Genomic DNA, 20,199 nt, shown 5'->3' with positions numbered 1-20,199 from the left:
AAATGAATATTATATTTACAGAATAATGTAACCGAGTGGGAGAATGTAAATGATGAAGAGGAGGGGTCCCAGGACAGAGCCCTGAGGGACACCAGCAGAAACAGGGGAGGAGTCAGACCTATGGGATTTGAGATGGATAAACTGTGTGCGACCAGATAAATATGAAGTGAACCAGGTGAGGGGGATGTTGGTTAAGCCGATGTAGGAGAGTCTGTCAAGGAGAATGGAGTGAGAAATGGTATCGAACGCTGCTGTGAGATCAAGGATAATGAGGATAGAGAGCAAACCAAAATCGCAGGCTACAAGCAGGTCATTGGTTATTTTAAGGAGGGCTGTTTCAGTGCTGTGAAGGGGACGGAAACCAGATTGAAAATGCTCATAAATATTATTAGTAGTGAGATAGGAATGAAGTTGAATAGCGACAGATTTTTCTAGAATTTTGGAAACAAAAGGAAGGTTTGAAATAGGAAATACGAAGGTTATTGAAATCAGTGGGATCCAAACCAGGTTTTTTCAGGATAGGTGTGATTATGGCTGTTTTGAATGACCAAGGGACAATACCAGAGATGAGAGATGAATGAATAATATTGGTGATGAGGGGAGCTAAAGAAGGAAGACAGGATTTCACCAGAATAGTGGGGAGGGGATCAAGCTGACAGGTTGAGGGTTTAGATTTGCAGATGAGTTCTGAAACATCTTGGATGGAGGGGAGGGTGAAGCTGGAAAATGTGGATGTTATGGGTAAATAAGGGAGGGAAAAGTCCACTCCAGTGGCTGCAGCTCCACATGAGGTCAGGTGTTGGTGGATATCAGAGGTTTTGGAGACAAAAAAGGACATGAGCGAATTGCAAAAATCAGAGGATTGTATGTGATGAGGAAGAGAATCAGGGGGTTTCGTTATAGTAATGAGGAGTAAGAAAAGGGTTTTGGAACTATGTTGATTTGAATGAATTAAACCAGAATAGTAGGCAGATTTTGCAGAGGAGAGGTGATTCTTGTATTCAATAACATGGTTATTGTAGATTTCTTTATGTATAATGAGACCAGTTCTATTGTAGAGTCGTTCAAGTTGGCGTCCTTTGGATTTAAGTTGGCGGAGGGCAGGGGTGAACCAGGGTGCAGAGCGAGCGAAGGAGACAGATCTGGACTTCAGTGGAGCATGAGTGTCCAAGAGGTTATGGAGCGTGCTGTTATAATGGAGAACCAGAGCATCCGGAGAACTGTTAGGATAAGTACTAAGGAGGTTATTGATGTCTGAGGAAAAAGAGGTAATATTTATATCTTTTATTTTGCGAAAAGAAATAATTCAGGGGAGGATGATTTTAGAGAGGTGAGATTTATATTAAAAGTAATGAGCACATGGTCGGAGTAAGGAAGTGAATGAGGTTTACAAACTGTGGGATTGATACCAGAGCAACAAACCAGGTCCAAAATGTGATTTTTGCAGTGAGTTGGGAAATTTATAAATTGTTGCAAACCAAAACTAAGCAGGATGAAAACTCTTTAGAAAGAGCATTATTATCATTGTCCATATGGATATTAAAGTCACCAAGGATAATAGCATTATGAGCCAGAGAAAAATGTATCAGCAGCTGAGAGAAGTCATTCAAAAAGTCCTTGTTCTATTTTGGTGGGCGATAGATGATGGCAATAACTATAGGAGTAGGTCCAGGGAGAAAGGAGGCAGAGTACTCGAAGGAGGAGAACACAGGAGCAGCAGACACAGGAACGACTTTCCAACTCTCGCGGTGTATCATCGCGAGACCTCCGCCCCGGCGGCCACACGTACAGGACTGGCAGATGTAAACAAACCCGGGCGGAGTGGACTCATTCAGAGAGGCAAAGTCATTAGGCTGCTGCCAGGTTTCAGTCAGACAGAAAAAAATCAAGCTTATGGTCAGCGAGGACATCCTGAATGAGATGACCTTTATTGCTGAGGGAGCGGATGTTAAGAAGGCCGAAGTTGACAGTGGTGGGGCTATTCTTAGCCGCCGCGGTGCTAGCCGACTTAGCTAGGCTGGCCAGAGCACTGTGATCAACATCTCGAGGAGGGCGTCGGTAGCCCCGGCGAGTAGAGGACCAAAGAGAATTTATAGGATGAGAGTTATTGTACTGGAACTTGCGGCGAGATCCACGGTGGACATATCTTCGTCGGGGCTGGAATGCAATGTCCGGGGGGGATGTCAAGTCCCCCGTACCCGAGCTCAGGTGGTAGAGAGGGAGTTTTAGGAGTTCGGCAGCAGAGTATTGAAGGAGTCCATCGGCTTGCAAGTGTAGAAGGGACAGAATGATCCAGATAATGGCAAACCAGCGTCTTATTTGGTGGATCCACATTGTTGCCCAGGAGGGGAATCAGACAGCCAGAAGTCCCAGGTAAGAATATATCCACAGTATATCCAAGACGGCCGCAGCCGCAAAAGCGACTGACAGTAGCAAAGTTTGTAAAAGCAGCTTGTAGTCCTTATAATCTCTGGATAGTCATGACATCCAATATCATGAAGACAGTTTATTCGGCTTAGTTTGGTGAGCAGCGGCAGCAACACACGCCAGCGTTCACTCAACCGGAAGTCCAATAGCCGCTATAGGGAAAAAATCAAGGGAATTATGCCATTCCCTTAGAAACCTCCTGTTCCATTCCCATATCCACACAAACCTCAGAAACACCTTTAAGACTCTGGAAACACCTATAAGACCTATATAATTACTCTTATTAACACACCAGGGGACTAATTACACACATGCTTAGCAAATACCTTTAAAAAGCACATTCCTAACAGCCATCCTCAATTAGACAACTGGAATTTTTTAACTTCAAAAACTCAACTACCATTTTTCCCAGTATTAATGAATAAATCATGCCAATAAAATCCAGTTATTCATTCATATAAAAGTTAGCAGTACTCAACCATCCCCCATTAGCTGTCCCACACTGCTCTTTCAACAATGCCGTGCATCAACGACCTTTCCCATAAAACCACTAGTCCCGCTGACACGAGCCCCATTACTTTCCATGTCTTAGTTTAGGATGGTTACTGGTATTAGTGAGAACTGAAGAGTAGCACAAGGCATTAGAAGGCGCGTATCTCAGTGTTAGAGGCTAGAGTGCCTGCCGCCCTGTGCTCAAAGGATCTCCTAAGAGGCTTGCTGCGAGCTGGGGCTTCTGAATGCGCCATTCTGGAACCCGATGGCAAAGGCACCTTGAGCAGGGATTTTCTCTCTGTCGTTCTCTCTAATTCCCCACTCTTCTCATTTCCCTGCTCAAGCTGAGACACAAAGCACACTGCCCAACTGAGATGGCCGACTCATTTCTAAGTTCAAATAATTTCCTTAAAAGTGAACGGAGTCGCTTGGCGAAACATTTAAGAGAGGAGATTTCGTGGAGTGCGGCTGAAGGAGCTGTTGTTTGATTGCATTCGGTTCGGAGGGAATGGAAGTCGAAAAATTCAATTCAATATACTCTCAATCTCCAAGCGAACATGGGGGAACGGGAGAGACAAAAGGAAGGGAGGTAAATGGAAGACAAATCTGATTGTGGACTGTGTCACGATTTCACATTCCACTTTCGGCCAGCATCTCGTGCTCTCGTCCAATATCAATCATCCGGGGCCATCCTATCAGTTCCTCTCACTTTCTTTTTCGCTGTCGCTCTTGGAGGGCGATGGCTATATGTCTTCCTAGGATTACCGTTTGCCATGCGCAAGGCGGTTGGTGAGCAGACAGGAAGACGAGGAGTAAAACCTGGATAACGTGATTGAATTTCACAGCAAAAAAGAACATAACAGTGGCTGAGAGGCGTAAAAAAGGCAGACATCAATCTCAGTGGCTCCATGCAGGGGTTGTGGGAATCTGGATGGGCAGTGGGACAGGTTGGGTTAGGATGAAGGGTGGAGGTTGGCTGGATTGGGCCTTGAAGGTAACAGTGTGGCGAAAACGCTCTAAAATGAGGAATCTTATGTGCAGAAACATCTGCAAAATTTGACGTTTACTACACCTAGATGTCTTGGTTGAATTGTAGAACACTGCTAAAAAGATAGTTCACCCAAAAATGAAAATTCTGCCATTAATTACTCACCCTCGTGTCGTTTCAAACCCATAAGACTTTCCTTCATCTTTGGAACAAAAATTAAGATATTTTTGATGAAATTCGAAAGCTTTCTGATCATGGATAGACGGCAATGCAACTGCATGTTCAAAGCCCAGAAAAGTAGTAAGGAAAGGTAGTCCTTTCTACCTTTCTGGGCCTCTGCTGCTGTCTGTTCAGGGTCAGAAAGCTCTTAGATTTCATTGAAAATATCTTAGGGTGTTTTCACAATTGGGTGTGTTCACACTGCCATCCGTACCTTGTGCGCACCAAACAAACGGACTGAGACCACTTAAAAGATGGGTCTCGGTCTGCTTCCAAATGAACTCTGGTGCAGTTCGAATGAAATATGAATGCAACATGGAACAAATGCTTCAAAATTAACTAAAAACAGGAAGTAATGACAAGATGCAATGCTATGCGACATGTTTTCATGAAGGGAACAAGCAGTGTCCAAAACAAAATGAGCAGAGGGCAAACTTGGAGCAACGAGTTGATAAAGTGCCTTTTATGAGCTCTTTGTGAGTTCACAGGTGGCGAAAATAAAATCATATGCCTTTAGGTTTGGTATCTTTAGGTTTGCTGTCAAAAATTCCAGTGTGAACGCTATGTGGACCAGGACCAAATATATCATTTTTCTTTTTGGTCCGGACCAAATTAACCAAACAAACTGAACTACAAGTGTGAACACACCCAAAAATGCCAGTGTGAACACCAAGCGGATCAGGACCAAATTTATAATTCTCCTTTTTGGTCCGGAACAAATTAATCAAACGAACCCTAAATTTGTGTTCTGAGAATGAACTAAGGTCCTATGGGTTTGGAACGACATGAGTAATTAATGACAGAATTTTCATTTTTGGGTGAACTATCCCTTTGAGCAATGCACATCCTCTTTTTAGCTTTTATAATAATCATTATGCATAAACAAATATAAACATACATATAATACTCACATATTTGTTTGATCTGTTCATTGAAATCCTGCATTTTTATGTGAGCCAGAAGCATAAGTAGAGAATTATTGGCTCCAGATTTGTCAAGGATCAATCACAACGCATGTGATATGACTCCACATCAGGAGGCTGACATTTGTGCCCTGGAAGTTTTGTTTCCAGATTGGATCAAAGGGTGCCAGAATAGAGAGGGGAAGTGGACACATCTTCAAACCTGCTTGTATGTAACATGTGGTAGGACTAAGTCTCCTCACTCTTCGCCTGACACTCTTCGTTAGTAAGGTTTATTTTCAAAAGCAATAACTTTTACTCAGCAAGGATGCATTAAACTAAAGATTTATCCTTATTTGCTGTCCTTTTAAAGGGATAGTTTACCCAAAAATGTAAATTCTGTCATTAATTATTCACTCTCATGTTGTTCCAAATCCATAAGACCCTTGTTCATCTTCGGAACACAAATGAAGATATTTTTGATAAAATCCGAAAGCTTTCTGACCCTACATAGACAGCAACGTAACTACCACATTCAAGGCCTAGAAAGATAGTAAGGACATCATTAAAATAACCGTAATGCAGCTATGCGAATCAGACAACTTTAAAAAAATCTTACCAACCTCAAAAAACAGTATCTACTTAAATTTATATAATCTAAAAGATCTTAAAGATACAAGCAGTTTTCACTGTGATAATGTAGTGCATCTAAGTTCTTCCCTGTTCCCTACATCTTTTCCTCATATTTCAGAGTAGTCATACCACAACCTCAAACCTGATACATTAACACATCACACAGATTTCTTGTCTAACTGAGTTTGAAGTGACATAACTGCCACTGCCTATGAAATTTCCTGTAAATCTCCGTCAATTCATTTTGTTTCTCCCTCTGGCCTTACAAAATGCGGTGAACCAGACAGACAGGCAGCACAGCAGTGCTGTAGAGCCTGCAAGCACTTCAGATATGGATCACTTCCTCTGATTTGTCATAAGGAGCAGTAAAACAGTGGAAGCATGAGTAAAGTGTCTGTGGTTAAGAATAACCACAGTGACGGACTGATGACACCTAATAGAAAAGCAGCAAACACATAAATTAACGCCTTTGACATCCTCACTGATCCATGTCTGACTTCCTTTCTTTAGAAGTAGGAACGCTCCCTCTCCTCCCTCTCTCCCAGTTTCTCTCTCTCTCAGACATCTGGATACTGTGTCAGCGCAGCTGCACTCAAGTGGGTTGACACTGAGGCCGTGGGGTCTGCCAAAAGCCAACAGGGTCAGACACCTTCCCCTTCACAAAAGCAATGATCCCAGAGCCCTGGCATCTCGATGTGAGCTATCTCGAGCCAGAGATCCTCACACATCATCTGCTTGGCCTCTCAAGAACCAACTGCTGGGCTGTGACAGGGTTGAGAAAACAAAACATGAGCTGCTGGGCCAAGATATTGAGGATGTGGTGGTTTCATATGATCTCTGGATGATCTGGACTTTCCATTTTTCCACATTTGACAGCTAAAGAACATTCGAACGTTATATTCGTGGTTGAATGATCAGTTTTTACAAATCTAATTCAGGACTGACATGTGCAGGTCAGAAGTGATGTAATGTTTATTCACTTGTCTAATTAGCATCAGTCACCATAAATGCACAAAAGGGCCAAATGTCCCATGGGGCTCCTTTTAGCGAGAGCCGAATCACTGACATGGCAGAAAAAAATCAGCAGGATCTCTGACACTGCCAGCAAGAGATCTTCTCTTGCTAAAAAGCCTGCCACGAGGCCACTATGGGTCAGCTTTTTCCAAAATGGAGTCATTTCGTTTTGTCTGGGCACATTTGCATTTAGCAGACGCTTTTATCCAAAGCAATCTGTCAAAGAGCCAACAATATTTGTAATATACAAATTCGGATTCGAAACAAAAGCCATGAATGCTGCTAAGCAAAATAAAGGATCTACAGCTTTATTAAGTGATCAAATCACAGAAAACAAAGACGTTTGGCAATTAAAAAGTGGTTGAGGGAGGAAAAGAGAAAGACAGCTGCATTTCAATTATCCAATGATGTCATTTAGCCAGCTTGTGAACATCTGACATACAGTGTTTGCTAAAAAAAAAAAAAAAAAAAAAAAACTTTATTACAAAAGTCGAACTGAACCGTTGACCTTACATGCCATTTTATTACACATTACTACATAAAAGATTAGCTCACCCATAACCCATAAGACCTATGTTCATCTTCAGAACACAAATTAAGATATTTCTGATGAAATCTGAGAGCTTTCTGACTTTCCAAATTATCTTAATTTTTGTTTTGAACATAGGTCTTATGGGTTTAGAACGACATAAGGGTGAGTAATTACTGACAGAATTTAATTTTTGGGTAAACTATCCCTTTAAGGTAACATCTATTATTAGCATATGAAGACCACAAGCCTGTACTATTTCAGAGGTAAAGTAGGAAGTAGGGCCACGGTGAGCGGCTATATATTTTTTACAAGCTCTTGATTGATTAATGTAACTGGTGGAGAGGGGTTCCCAAGAGAGTGTGTGGGATGCTCTCTGATATGCGGCAAATTTTACAAGAAGCAGTGGTGGGCTTGAAAGTGGTGGGAAGAAAAGATCCCAGCCAAAAGCTGAAGTGAGAAATCCATCAGGAATGCACTCTTGTTCTTTTTATCCCCCTCCTTTTGCACCCAACAGCTGCTGCCATAACTCTACTGTATTTTCCCCCTCTCATTGTTTCAACTGTCCACATGGTTGACAAGCTGTCAGGACCAGTGGTGGGCGGAGCCAAAGACCTGTGAATGCTCTGCAACATTTACATGCACTTTTGAAGTTCAAATTCAGATTAAATCAAGCTATTTATTGTGTACAGTTGAAGTCAAAAGTTTACATACGCCTTTCAGAATCTGCTAATTGTTAATTATTCTAGCAAAATAAGAGGGATCATACAAAATGCATGTTATGTTTTTATTTAGTACTGACCTGAATAAGATATTTTACATAAAAGATGTTTACATATAGTCCACAAGAGAAAACAATAGCTGAATTTATAAAATTGACCCTGGTCAAAAGTTTACATACACTTGATGCGTAATAATGTGTTGTTACCTGAATGATCCACAACAGTGTATTTGTTCAGTGATAGTTGTTCACGAGTAATTTGTTTGTCTTGAACAATTAAATTGCCTGCTGTTCTTCAGAAAAGTATGTCAGGTACCACGGATTCTTTGGTCTTTGCATTTTTGCGTATTTGAACCTTTTCCAACAATGACTGTATGATTTTGAGATCCATCTTTTCACACTGAGGACAACTGAGGGACTCATATGCAACTATTACAGAAGGTTCAAATGCTCATTGATGCTCCAGAAAGAAAAACGATGCATTGAGAGTCGGGGTGTAAACTTTTGAACCGAAAAAAACCTTTTGTACATTGTGTACATTTTTATTATTTTGCTTAATATCACATTTGTTTTATTTAGTACTACCCTTCAGAAGCTACAGAAGATACTTGCATGTTCCCCAGAAGACAAAATAAGTTAAATGTACCCTGATCTTCAAATTCAAAAAGTTTTCAACCCCTGGCTCTTAATGAATCGTGTTTCCTTCTAAGGCATCAGTGAGCGTTTGAACCTTTTGTAATAGTTCCATATGAGTCCTTCAGTCGTCCTCAGTGTGAAAAGATGGATCCCAAAATCATACAATTATTGTTAAAAAAAAAAAAAGAGTTAAAAATACACAAAATGCTGAAAAACCAAAGAATTTGTGGGACCTGAAGGATTTTTTTGAAAAATAGCAGGCAGTTTAAATGTCAAGGACAAACAAGGGACATATTGAGAAAATGAAAGCATTACATGTAAACCTATTGTAGGAGACTCCAAAGCAATATTAGGAACCTTCAGATATTTAATTATACATTGCATCAAGACTGTAACTCAATTGAAACCATGTAACCATGCATGCACCACAAGACAAAAAATTATGAGGTTTAAAAGTAAAAATAAATAAATAAATAAATAGTTAACAATAAGATCACAATAACATGCATTTAAAAAATAAATTGAGTAAACTTTGACTCATGTAACGCCATGTTAGCCACCAAATAGTGTTTCTCTGCGATACGGCTGACAGGAAGAGGCCTGCTGTGTTTTTCTAGCACTTTCTTTGAGATGAGCGGTTGCATTGTTACACGCGTCATCAATCAGAAGACCTTAGTCCAGCAGATCTAGTGACACTTTGGAGCTCTATAGACCTCGAAGCACATAGCTGAACTCTTACTGAGCTCTCATTATGCCATCTACAACTCCAGCTGAGAGCATCAGTACCATGGGTACCATGCTTTCAAAAGTAAACTTCATAGTTGAGCATAATCAAAAGAATAATTCACCCCCCAAAAAAAGTTCAGTCATCATTTACTCACCCTCATGTCATTGCAAACCTATATGACTTGCTTTAAAACCTAAACAGAGTTGGACCCATTTGACTATATGCATTCATACAAAATTGGAAGAACATGAGGGTAAGTAAATGAGTCCCTTTATGTTCTCTATACAGAATGATGAAGGTAATAGCTTCAATAAAACACATGTTGCATCTCAATCAAACCATGTCCATGTTTTAGTATTTGGCAGCGTCGTACCTGTACTCTGGCCTCGGTGAGCTTGGTCCTCTGGGCTAGCTCCTCTCTGGTGTAGATGTCTGGGTAATGTGTCCTTTCGAAGGCCTTCTCCAGCTCTTCCAGCTGCTCGGCTGTGAAAGTGGTCCGACTGCGCCTTTGCTTCCTCTTCAAGGGCAGGTCCGGTTCAGACTCCACGTCTGAGCCTTCATCCATTCGACCTGTCATAGAGGATAGAGAGTGAAAGAACTGAGTGTGTTGTGCATGGCACTATAAAAGTCACACACTTACCAGAAAGCTCTCTGGTCATGAATGCTGTCATCATACTGATTTGTTGTATGTGTAAATGCATGTGGACCCAAAACATGGATGGATTGCAGCACGGTGAAGTGAGACGGATTCATGTGAATATTATTTCAATGCATGGCTATTTATATAAGCGAAGCTCTTGTAAATACAATCCCACATCAGTGCGAATCCCAGCTCGCCCCGAGGCCATAGAGGGAAAAGTAGGGGGAGTTAATCTCCGCAGACCACCTTAGCGATCCTCGCACCGGTGCTAAAATGAAACAAAACTGGCACTTTGCAAATAACTCAAGTTTATTTCATTAAATGCCATTTGCGATTTTGCCGTCTTCAAAATATGAGCGGTGGATTATCTGTCAAATGCAGCCATGTCAACTACAGCATTTCTGTTTAGTGGTTAGCTGAAGAAAAGATGAGAAACAATGAGCGCAAATCTGATCTGATGCAAACCAGAGGCGTGTGGGTGGCAATTCAAGCAGAGTAGCTTAGTGATGAAACGAAAATGACACATTAGCTTATCCGTGCTGCGCGGAACAGTGACCTTTATACAGGTGCGTATGCACGACGCTGATAACTTGCAAATAATTGTTTAAGAATTAATATTAACGAGTGGAAACATGATTGAGAATAGAGATTCAAAAAGATCTACCTCCCATTCTTTAGTCACATCAAGACCATTTCTGCATCTGACAGGGAAGATCTTACAGCCCATTTTTATCATTTCATTTGAGTCGATTCCTTATTTATTTCCAGTTTGGCTGGCACTGGGCTGATCCTTGAAAATCCCTTCAGCAGCATTGGGGGCCTAGCTCCGCAGACACTGGCCTTAATCCAGGCCATGACTTCCCGCTAAATTGAAGCAATTCTACATTAGTGATGGCTGAACCCTGGCTTCTTATTGGCTAATGCTGGTGTGGGCTTCCAAGACAGGCCCCTCTGAATAGGGCTGATTATAGAGGAGTCGAGTGGGGTGTGCTTTGCCTTTTCTTATATGTTAGGGCTGGGTAAAAATATGTTTTTTTGATTTTTAAAATCACACTATTCTCTAAAAAAATCCTTATATTGATTCTTAACATCTCAAGATCTTTTACTCTGCACTTATATAATTTACTCACCCATATGTCATCCAAGATGTCCATGTCTTTCTTCAATCGAAAAGAAATAAGGTTTTTGAGGAAAACATTTCAGGATTTTTCTCCATATAGTGGACTTGGTGGCCAACGGGTTGAAGGTCCAAATTGTAGTTTCAATGGAGCTTCAAAGACTCTACACAATCCCAGCCGAGGAATAAGGGTCTTATCTAGCGAAACGATCAGTCATTTTCTAAAAAGAATAAAAATGTATATACTTGTTAAGCAAAAATGCTCATCTTACACCAACTCTGCGACGCACAGAGTTCACGCATGAAGTAATCACGTGTGGTTAGTTCTTCCTCTGTGTACTCCAGTTAAAAAAGGTAGGGTACACTCTTAAAAATAAAGGTGCTTCACGATGCCATAGAAGAACCTTTTTTGTCTAAGTGGTTCCATAAAGAACCTTGAACATCTGAAGAACCTTTATCTTTCACAAAAGGTTCTTTGTGGCAAAAGAAGGTTCTTTAGATGATAAAAAGGTAAGAAAGAGATGGTTCTTTAAAGAACCTTTGACTGAATGGTTCTTTGTGGAACCAAAAATGATTCTTCTATGGCATCGCTGTGAAGAACCTTTTAAAGCGCCTTTATTTTTAAGAGTGTAGAGTGAAAAACTCCATCTCATTTTCACTTCGAAATCATCCAACATCGTTGTTTTACCTTTTTTTTTGTAAAGGGTGTTTGACTTTCTTTGCACTTTCCTTTGTAAACAATGGGTTGCTACTTCTGCCTACATCACTACGACCCTTATTCTTCAGCTGGGATTGTGTAGAGCCCTTTGAAGCTGCATTGAAACTGCAATTTGGACCTTCAACCCGCTGATCACCATTGAAGTCCACTATATGGAGAAAAATCCTTGAATGTTTTCCTCAAAGATCTAAAAAAAAATATTTTCGACTGAAGAATGAAATCATTTCCATTGCACAGAAGTTTCTTTATAGTGGAAAATTGTTCTTTAGATTAACCTTTTCTTTTAAAAAATAATGTTTATGTTAAGGGCCTTTAAATAAAAGGTACAGAAAATAACCCAAAATGGTAGTTCTTTGGCATTGCTGCAAAAACCCTCAATTCAAACCTTTCGTTTAAAAGCGTGGTTGCTGAAACTATTTCCTGTATAATTTACAGCATTAGCAGAGAGAGAATTTCTCTGTATTTCAGTTATAATGTCAATTTTGCTTAAAAATAATCAAATGAATCAAGAATCCAATTGAAATTGAATCAGGAAATCTGTAATGATGCCCAGCCCTATACATACGATTAAAGAGTGAGCCTCAGGAACTCAGGAACATATATTCTACACCCTAAACATCTGCTTTTCACTAGTACAGTACAGTGAGAACTGGTTTTTCAGGCCAGGTGAAACACAAGATGGATTTGAGAGGTAATTCAATGACATTGAATCTGTTCACTCCCATTCCACGCCATAGGGGACAGCAATGAGGCGAGTTTGAGAAATCAAAATGCTTACACAAACTCTTCATTTCTACATTTTTAAATGCTTTTACTTTGCCACTGACATCTGACATTGGCTTGGTCACAACAACAAAAGCTAACCAACGGCAACACCAGATTACAGAATGAATATGTTTGCACGCCTCTATTTGTTTGTTGGGCGGTTGGACAGAACGTCCCAAAAATAGCCTCCAAACAAAAGCACAACAATGAAAGAGCCATCAAAGTGGCTTCGACTCCAGGCCAGCTCTGTCTTTTAATTAAACAAGGAATTATGGGATTACAGGGAGGTTCTCATTACAGGCCACTTGAGGAGTCCTCTGGTAGATGTCTTTTTGTCTCCTAGAGCTCACGCTCAGGAATTCTCGACGGATTACACATGGCCGTAGGACATGAGGCCGCATTAATTAAATCAATTCCTTTGCCTTTTCTTTTAAGATTCATTTTGCCAACATTCTCCCCTCATCCCAACATTCTGCTAAAAACATACTCAAGTATACATATATATTGGAACTCATGTTCTTTAAATCCCTTTGTTGGTTTTGGGGAGATTGTGACAAAGTGATTTGCTTTTGACTCGCCATGACGACCACTTGAGGACGGTGCAGTTATCTATGCTGAGCATTTTTGCAAAAGGTGGCCACCACCTTTATTAAAGACACAAGATGGAATTTATTTGTTCTTCTCTACATGCTGATAGACATTGAAGGGATTGTTCACCCGAAACTAAAAATTCTGTCATCATTTATTCACCCTAATGCCATTTTAAATCTCTCAACATTTTCAAAACTGCCAGCCAAGTTTTCTTCTGCAGAGCACAACAAACATTATGAAGATTTTTTGTTTTATTTTGTTTTTGTCTATACAATGAAAGTTGGTGGGGTCCAAAACAAAACTGACACTATATAACTGCATGGAATAACTAACTAAGTAAATACACTGCCGTTCAAAAGTTTGAGATCTTTCAGAAATCATTTTAATATGCTGATTTATTATCAGTGTTGGAAACAGTTGTGCTGCTTAATATTTTTGGAACATGAGATAGATTTTTCAGGATTCTTTGATGAATAAAAAGTTAAAAAGAACAGCATTTATTTAAAATAGAAATCTTTTTTAACAATATACACTACTGTTCAAACGTTTGGTGTCTGTAAATTTTTATTCTCTCTTTTAAGAATTTATAAATTCATTAAATTGATTGAAAGTGACAGTACATTGTTGTGTTCACCAGATTCAACTTAAAAACCTAAGTTCAGCAGCTGCCTTAAATGTTTAAGTTAAATCAGCTATAAGTCATCAGCTACAAGTCATTATAACTTCTTACAATAAAAATGAGTTGATTTAACTTGTGAGTTTAAATGACTTAAGTTGATTTAACTTAAAATTAAGGCAGCTGCTGAACTTAGGTTTTTAAGTTGAATCTGGTGAACACAACAATGTACTGTCACTTTCAACATCGATAATAATTACAAATATTTCTTGAGCTACAAATCAGAATTTTAGAATGATTTCTGAAGGATCATGTGACACTAAAGATAAGAGTAATGACTGGTGAAAATTCAGCTTTGCATCACAAGAATAAATTACATTTTAAAACATATTAAAGTAAAAACATATATATTTTAAATTACATAAATGTGACCCTGGACCACAAAACCAGTCATAAGGTAAAATTTTACAAAACTGAGATTTATACATCATATGAAAGCTCAATAAATAAGCTTTCTATTGATGTATAGTTTGTTAGGATAGAACAATATTTGACCAAGATACATCTATTTGAAAATCAGGAATCTGAGGGTGCAAAAAAATCAAAATACTGAGAAAATCACCTTTAAAGTTGTCCAAATTAGGCTCTTAACAATGCATTTACAAATCAAAAATTACATTTTGATATATTTACAGTAGGAATTTTACAAAAAATCTTCATGGAACATGATCTTTACTTAATTTCCTAATGATTTTTGGCATAAAAGAAAAATCAAAAATTTTGACCCATGCAATGTATTTTTGGCTATTGCTACAAATATACCCCAGCGACTTAAGACTGGTTTTGTGGTCCAGGGTCACAAATATTTTACAGTTTTTACTATATTTTTAAATCAAATAAATGCAGTCTTGGTGAGCATAAGAGACTTTTTTACATAAAAAAATCGTACAGACCCCAAACTTTTGAAGAGTGTAGGCCTATATCCTGACAGAATTAACAAAGATTTGTTTTGAGAGATCAACCTCTTAATTTCCCCATGTTTTTACCTTCAGACAGATGAATGAAAATCAGGGGGACAAATCTGAGAAACAGAATTTGAAAGGCTACAAGCTTGATGCAGTTGCATCTGCACGACTGAGTATTCTGCCACATCCCATTCTGCCCTCGTCACAACAATTACGATGTCATTTAGCTGCCATAACAGACAACCCACAAGCTGCTCCTCAGCCAGCCCTGCAGAGACAGATAAAACCTGAATAAGTTTGACAGCACTCTCCTGCTAAAGGTCAGCATCTCTCGCTCTCCTACTCGCAGCATAATGAGGACAGGATTATGGAAATGAAACAGACGCTGATGCAGATACGCGTCTAAACCTGGACCTCATCTTTGTCTCTGCGAGATCCCACGATTGACATGCTGGGTCCCATCACACGAATGCAACCATGGCAAGTACCCAGATCTGTCGAATGTGCTGTGGCATAAATATAACAGAGTATGACACATTTTGTCTGAGATGGCCCGGAGCAGGCAGCAGCCTTTTGAATAAAGGTAAATGGAGCAAAAACTGGGTTTTAAACATAAAAAGAGCTCTTCGCCAAACCACTAATTGGAAAAGAACAGGAACATCCCAGTTACAATAAGACGACCCTCTTAAATCTATTAAAAAGTTGAAGGGACACTGATAAAATGTTTTATCTCAAAATGAGGGCCTAATTAAAAAATTCCCTGTGAATATTATTAGTCCTCCAGGGTTTGTGCTATTGTTCAACTTGATTCAATGTTTCAATCAAAGGTTGCAAACAAAAAAAGCCATGATTTTTGAAGCAAACAAGATAATCTGAGTGGATGAGTGATGTTTTTCACCAATCAACCTCTGACAAGTATTGCGTCCCCAAATCCTATTATTTTTCAAACTTAGTCTCTTTGCATCCCATTAGTTATTAAGAGTGAACGTGCCCCATGGGATCAACCTGATTTGCAGCACTTAAACATCAAAGGCAGTTAATCAAGAGAGAATTGGCCTAATATATCTTGAATATGGATTTGATTGAAAAGCCTTCGGTGAAACTGAACCAGAAGAATCTGAATTTGACTGAGCTTTTTGTTGACAGCTGGGCGCAAAACTCTCTGAGAGCTGCTACACGTCGGACAGTGATTAACCGCTATGGGTGAGGAGCGACTAAGGCCAAAGAGAAGTCATGACCACCCAACATAAGCCTTTAGACCACTTCCATCACCGATGAGCCTGTGAGCAGATGGGATATTCATCATCACGGCCACACTCAGACCTCTTTCTCCTCTGTTGTCTTTTTATTTTCCTTCCCTCGTTTTTGCTCGCTCTCCGTCTAACCTTTCCTGCCACGGTCTCTGTGTAAAGAGCTAAAGGGCCTGGGGTAAAGTGTTCGTCCACAGCTGCACATTCCACCAAGCTTAGCATGGTAGCAAACATTTACACATTTGTCTTCATCAGAGTTGGCTCTCAAAACAACATTATACTCAGGTTGGGTCTGGCATTCACTGAGGCACACAACTGGCCTCCTTGTTTCTGACATATGCACTCATCTGGGAGAGTCCAGATGGATAATAACAGTAAAAGGTAGAGCAGTGTCTGTCCCATTTATTTTTAAATTATTACTGGTTTAAACCATCATTCAAACGGTCAATAAATGAACTCTCATTCAAACATATCCACACTCTCTGGCCATATGGGTAACTACAGATGCGCGGCCATACTGGCGATACTCTGATGTAAACAGCAGCATGGATTGCATGGTTAATGATCTACTGAATACGTGGTTCTGCTAATTTTTGCTGTGTAAACCACAGAAAATAATGTGTGGAAGCTGCTAAATCATATAGAAAAGGACTTAGTAAGCAGGAAAGGGCACAATATTTTGACAAACTAAAGTTAATAGGTGGTAAAGATACATACGAGCAGTATTAATTAAGATATTAGCCTGATATTTCACCTACCTGACCGGAAATGATAAGAAGAAACACGAATGTTGTCAAGATTCTTGCCCTGGAAATCCTGGTTCAGTTTGGCCAACCACAAACGCCTTTTATTCCTCAGACAGTTTTTTGCACTCTTCTCCTTGATTTCTTATAACTTTTGGCGGTCTACAGTACTCCAAATGTTTTTCACAGTCTGACAGATTAGTACAGCCCAAAACATGACAATAATTGACCATTTTCAGCAGCAATAATCAGCAAAATATGCAAGTTTCGTTTGGTTCAGTGCCAGTGTTTATGCTCAGTTCCACCAATATGGCCGATTGTACTTGGGGCTGTCGCAATATCAGAATTTTCACTACACGATTATTGTGGCCTCAAAAATTCATGATAATGATATATTGTGATATCTATAGTTTTTTTGTTTTTGTTTTTGACTAATGAATCACACTATTGCACACAGTTACATTAAACAGAAGAGACTCAAATATTGGCAGTACTGAATGTAAGCAATGCCACTGAACTGAACAAAACAAAAAAATTGCTGATTATTGCTGCTGAAAATGGTAATTTATTGTCATGTTTTGGGCTGTACTAATCGTTCAGACTGGGAAAAACATTTGGAGTACTATAGACAGCCAAAAGTTATAACAAACCAAGAAGACGACTGCAAAAACCTGTAATTTTTGGCCAAACTGAACCGGGATTTCCAAGGCAAGAATCTTGACAACATTTGTGTTTGTTCTTGATCATTTCTGGTCAGGTAGGTGAAATATTAGGCTAATATCGTAATGAATACTGCTCATATGCATCTTTACCACCTATTAACTTTAGTTTGTTAAAATATTGCGCCCTTTCCTGCTTACAAAGTCCTTCTCTATATGATTTAGGAGCTTCCAGATGTTTTTTCCCGTGGTTTAGACAGCATAAATTAGCAGAACAACATATTTAGTAGTACATTAACTGTGCAATCCATGCTGTTGTTTACATCTGAGTATTGCTAATATGGTCACACATCCAGGTAACTGACCAAATTGTGACGTAAGTGCAAACTCCTATAAAGACAGCAGGATGCCTTTGTCCATATAAGAGATTTCCTGGAAAGTCATTTGTTTTATTACTCCTATGAGTCTTGCTTGTGGACTTTCTGTGCCAGGACGCCCTCCGGTGTCAAGTATGAATGAAACAAACCACACGAGAGAGTTTATTGTATGTGTACTATTCATTTTAAAATATCGCAAATACCGGTATATTGGGATACTCCTACAGTAATTAACATGATAACACTCTTAATTGTACTACATTATTTTACACATTCATTTGCACCTGATTCCAAACAATCTTTGTGTGAGTTGCAAGGCTATCCACCTTTTTCGTTAACACAGAAGTAAGCCCATGGGTGAGACTTTCAGTTCATTATCCGCTATAGGGAAATAGCGAGAAGAATAACATGATGCAGTAAATGGTAAAACTGTTTGCACTACAAACCAGTGTGTTCATAATTAAGATAATGCATTAAAATAATATGGCAAGACACACCAATTTGCAATATCAAGCAGCAAAACACACAAGAGACCGGAAGCCAGACCCATATAATGTACAAATGGCCACGACCACTCCTACAGGAAGAAAAAGGTGGATAAAAAAAAAAAATTCTGAAGAAAATGTGAGTTATTTGCCAATGCAAGGAGGTTCTGGGTGGTTACCATCAATGATTAAGTGAAATTTCACTAACTGAAAACCAAAAAAATTATCTTAAAATGATTGACGAACAGTACAAGGAGTACAATTACCCAAAATTAAATATGGAAACTTAATTTGGTAAGCTGAGTTTCAAAGTCAAAAGACGCCATCCTAACGTCAAAATATTGTGGACATGAGTCTTTCATGTCATTGTCAGTCAAAGGGATTGTTTTCATTGACTTTTTGTCCAAAAATCATAAAAATTATTGCTTATGAATCACAATTAGAGGAATCATTCATGTTTGTAGCACAGGGCAGGATGAGAAACCAAAGTTTAATAATTAGGGTTAGGGATTTGAACAAACCATTTGAACAAAGATTAACGTAAGTATGAGCAAACGTAACAGTGATGCTAGTACTAAATTTGGGTTATTCCAAAGATCAATAAATTAAATACCTGACAATGCTGAAAAGTAATAGCATTTATTATCAAACATTTGAGAAAAAAGACTTGTTAACCATAATATGTCCAAATGCTATATAGATGCATATAGATTTGCTTTCTGCTCCATGTTCATTAATTTCTTTCTATGGGATAAAGGAACGCCACTGAAGGAGGGAAAAGGAGGGAAAGCGCTGTAATTTTGGCTCCCACAACAAACAATTAGCCCTCCTTTCTTTTTGTAGCATTCAAAAACATTTGAGAGGGAAGATGTGAAGGAGAGGTGATGGGTGATGCTCTTTTATAGGTCTTGTCATGTGCATGAAGGCTCAGTGGGCTTTTTGTCCGCCGTGCCTGTGTGAGAGTGTGCTCACCTTAAACAACAGAGAGACTCGGGGGCCTCCATGGCCTTTCAGGCCGAATAGAAGACGCACCTTAGGGGGCCATTTAAGCTTGAAAAGAGGCCTGACAACCCTGTGCAGCTCTGTGGGGCATCAATAAATGCTGACATATTGACTCTCTGTGCCCAAGCGCCACTGGAAAATGCTGCCTGAATATGAATCCATTTAAGGGCAGGGAAAAGGGGGCGGCAGTGCAGAGAGACAGCGAGAGGGACACTCTAAGGATGGCTTGTGTCTCTTGGGTTTCAAATGCTCTGGAATGTGGTGACTGAAAAAGAGTTTTGACAATGAAACTATAACTATTGACAGATAGGCTAAGAAGATGGAATCGGTTAGGATAATAAGACCTACTTTGGACAGCGCGTTAGAGAAATCATGTCTTGCTGAAGTTATCAGATCCACGCAGAACATGAATGTGAAGATCACATCTGTTCTGCTGCATTAGCTGAATTTCGCTGCACTGCTATTTAAGAACAACTCTGAAATGGTTCTTAAAATATCTTTAGGCAATTAAGAAGGGAAATTCTTTATAGATATGTGCAGCGCAGTCGATTTGCTGGGAAGTGCTGACTTAACTTGGTCAATGGAAGAGGGAGAGAGCGTTAATTCAGTTTCTTGCGAGGAACTGAAAGGCAGGTGTACTTTTACCTCCCACCTCATTCTTTCTTTTAATATCGAGTTTTCATTTCCTGAGATTGAGATTTTGCTAATTGAGGTCAAAAGCAATCAGCACCGTGGAACTTAATCAAATATCTAAAAGGTTGGAAAGATGGCAAAATCAGCCATTTAAACTAGCATGCTTATAGCTTATTAAACCATAATGTGTGTGTCAGAGGAAAAAAAACACATGAGCATACTTCATCTTTCAGCACATTTTAGTAGAACAAGAGTCTATATGTAAGATTCTAACTGCGCTACATATACATTATAAGCAGAAAATTAATATACTTATACTTGTGAAAATTATTTTACTCATACTCTTCCCT

The 20,199-nt window shown here is 39.3% G+C and overlaps 1 protein-coding gene across 2 annotated transcripts in view; it reads right to left on the bottom strand.

Moving 5' to 3' along the window:
- pax7b (paired box 7b) overlaps nucleotides 1–20,199 on the bottom strand; it is a 73,378-nt gene that overhangs the window by 39,600 nt on the left and 13,579 nt on the right. For both annotated transcript variants that reach the window (XM_073822950.1, XM_073822949.1), the window contains exon 5: nucleotides 9,662–9,858. In XM_073822950.1, coding sequence (XP_073679051.1) covers nucleotides 9,662–9,858 — 197 coding nt within the window. The remainder of the gene's footprint in view (nucleotides 1–9,661; nucleotides 9,859–20,199) is intronic.

This window comes from Garra rufa, chromosome 18, assembly GCF_049309525.1.
Source record: "Garra rufa chromosome 18, GarRuf1.0, whole genome shotgun sequence".
NCBI classification, from domain to species: domain Eukaryota; kingdom Metazoa; phylum Chordata; class Actinopteri; order Cypriniformes; family Cyprinidae; genus Garra; species Garra rufa.
Note: the sequence above shows the minus strand (reverse complement) of the source record. Positions and strands in the feature narration are given on the sequence as shown.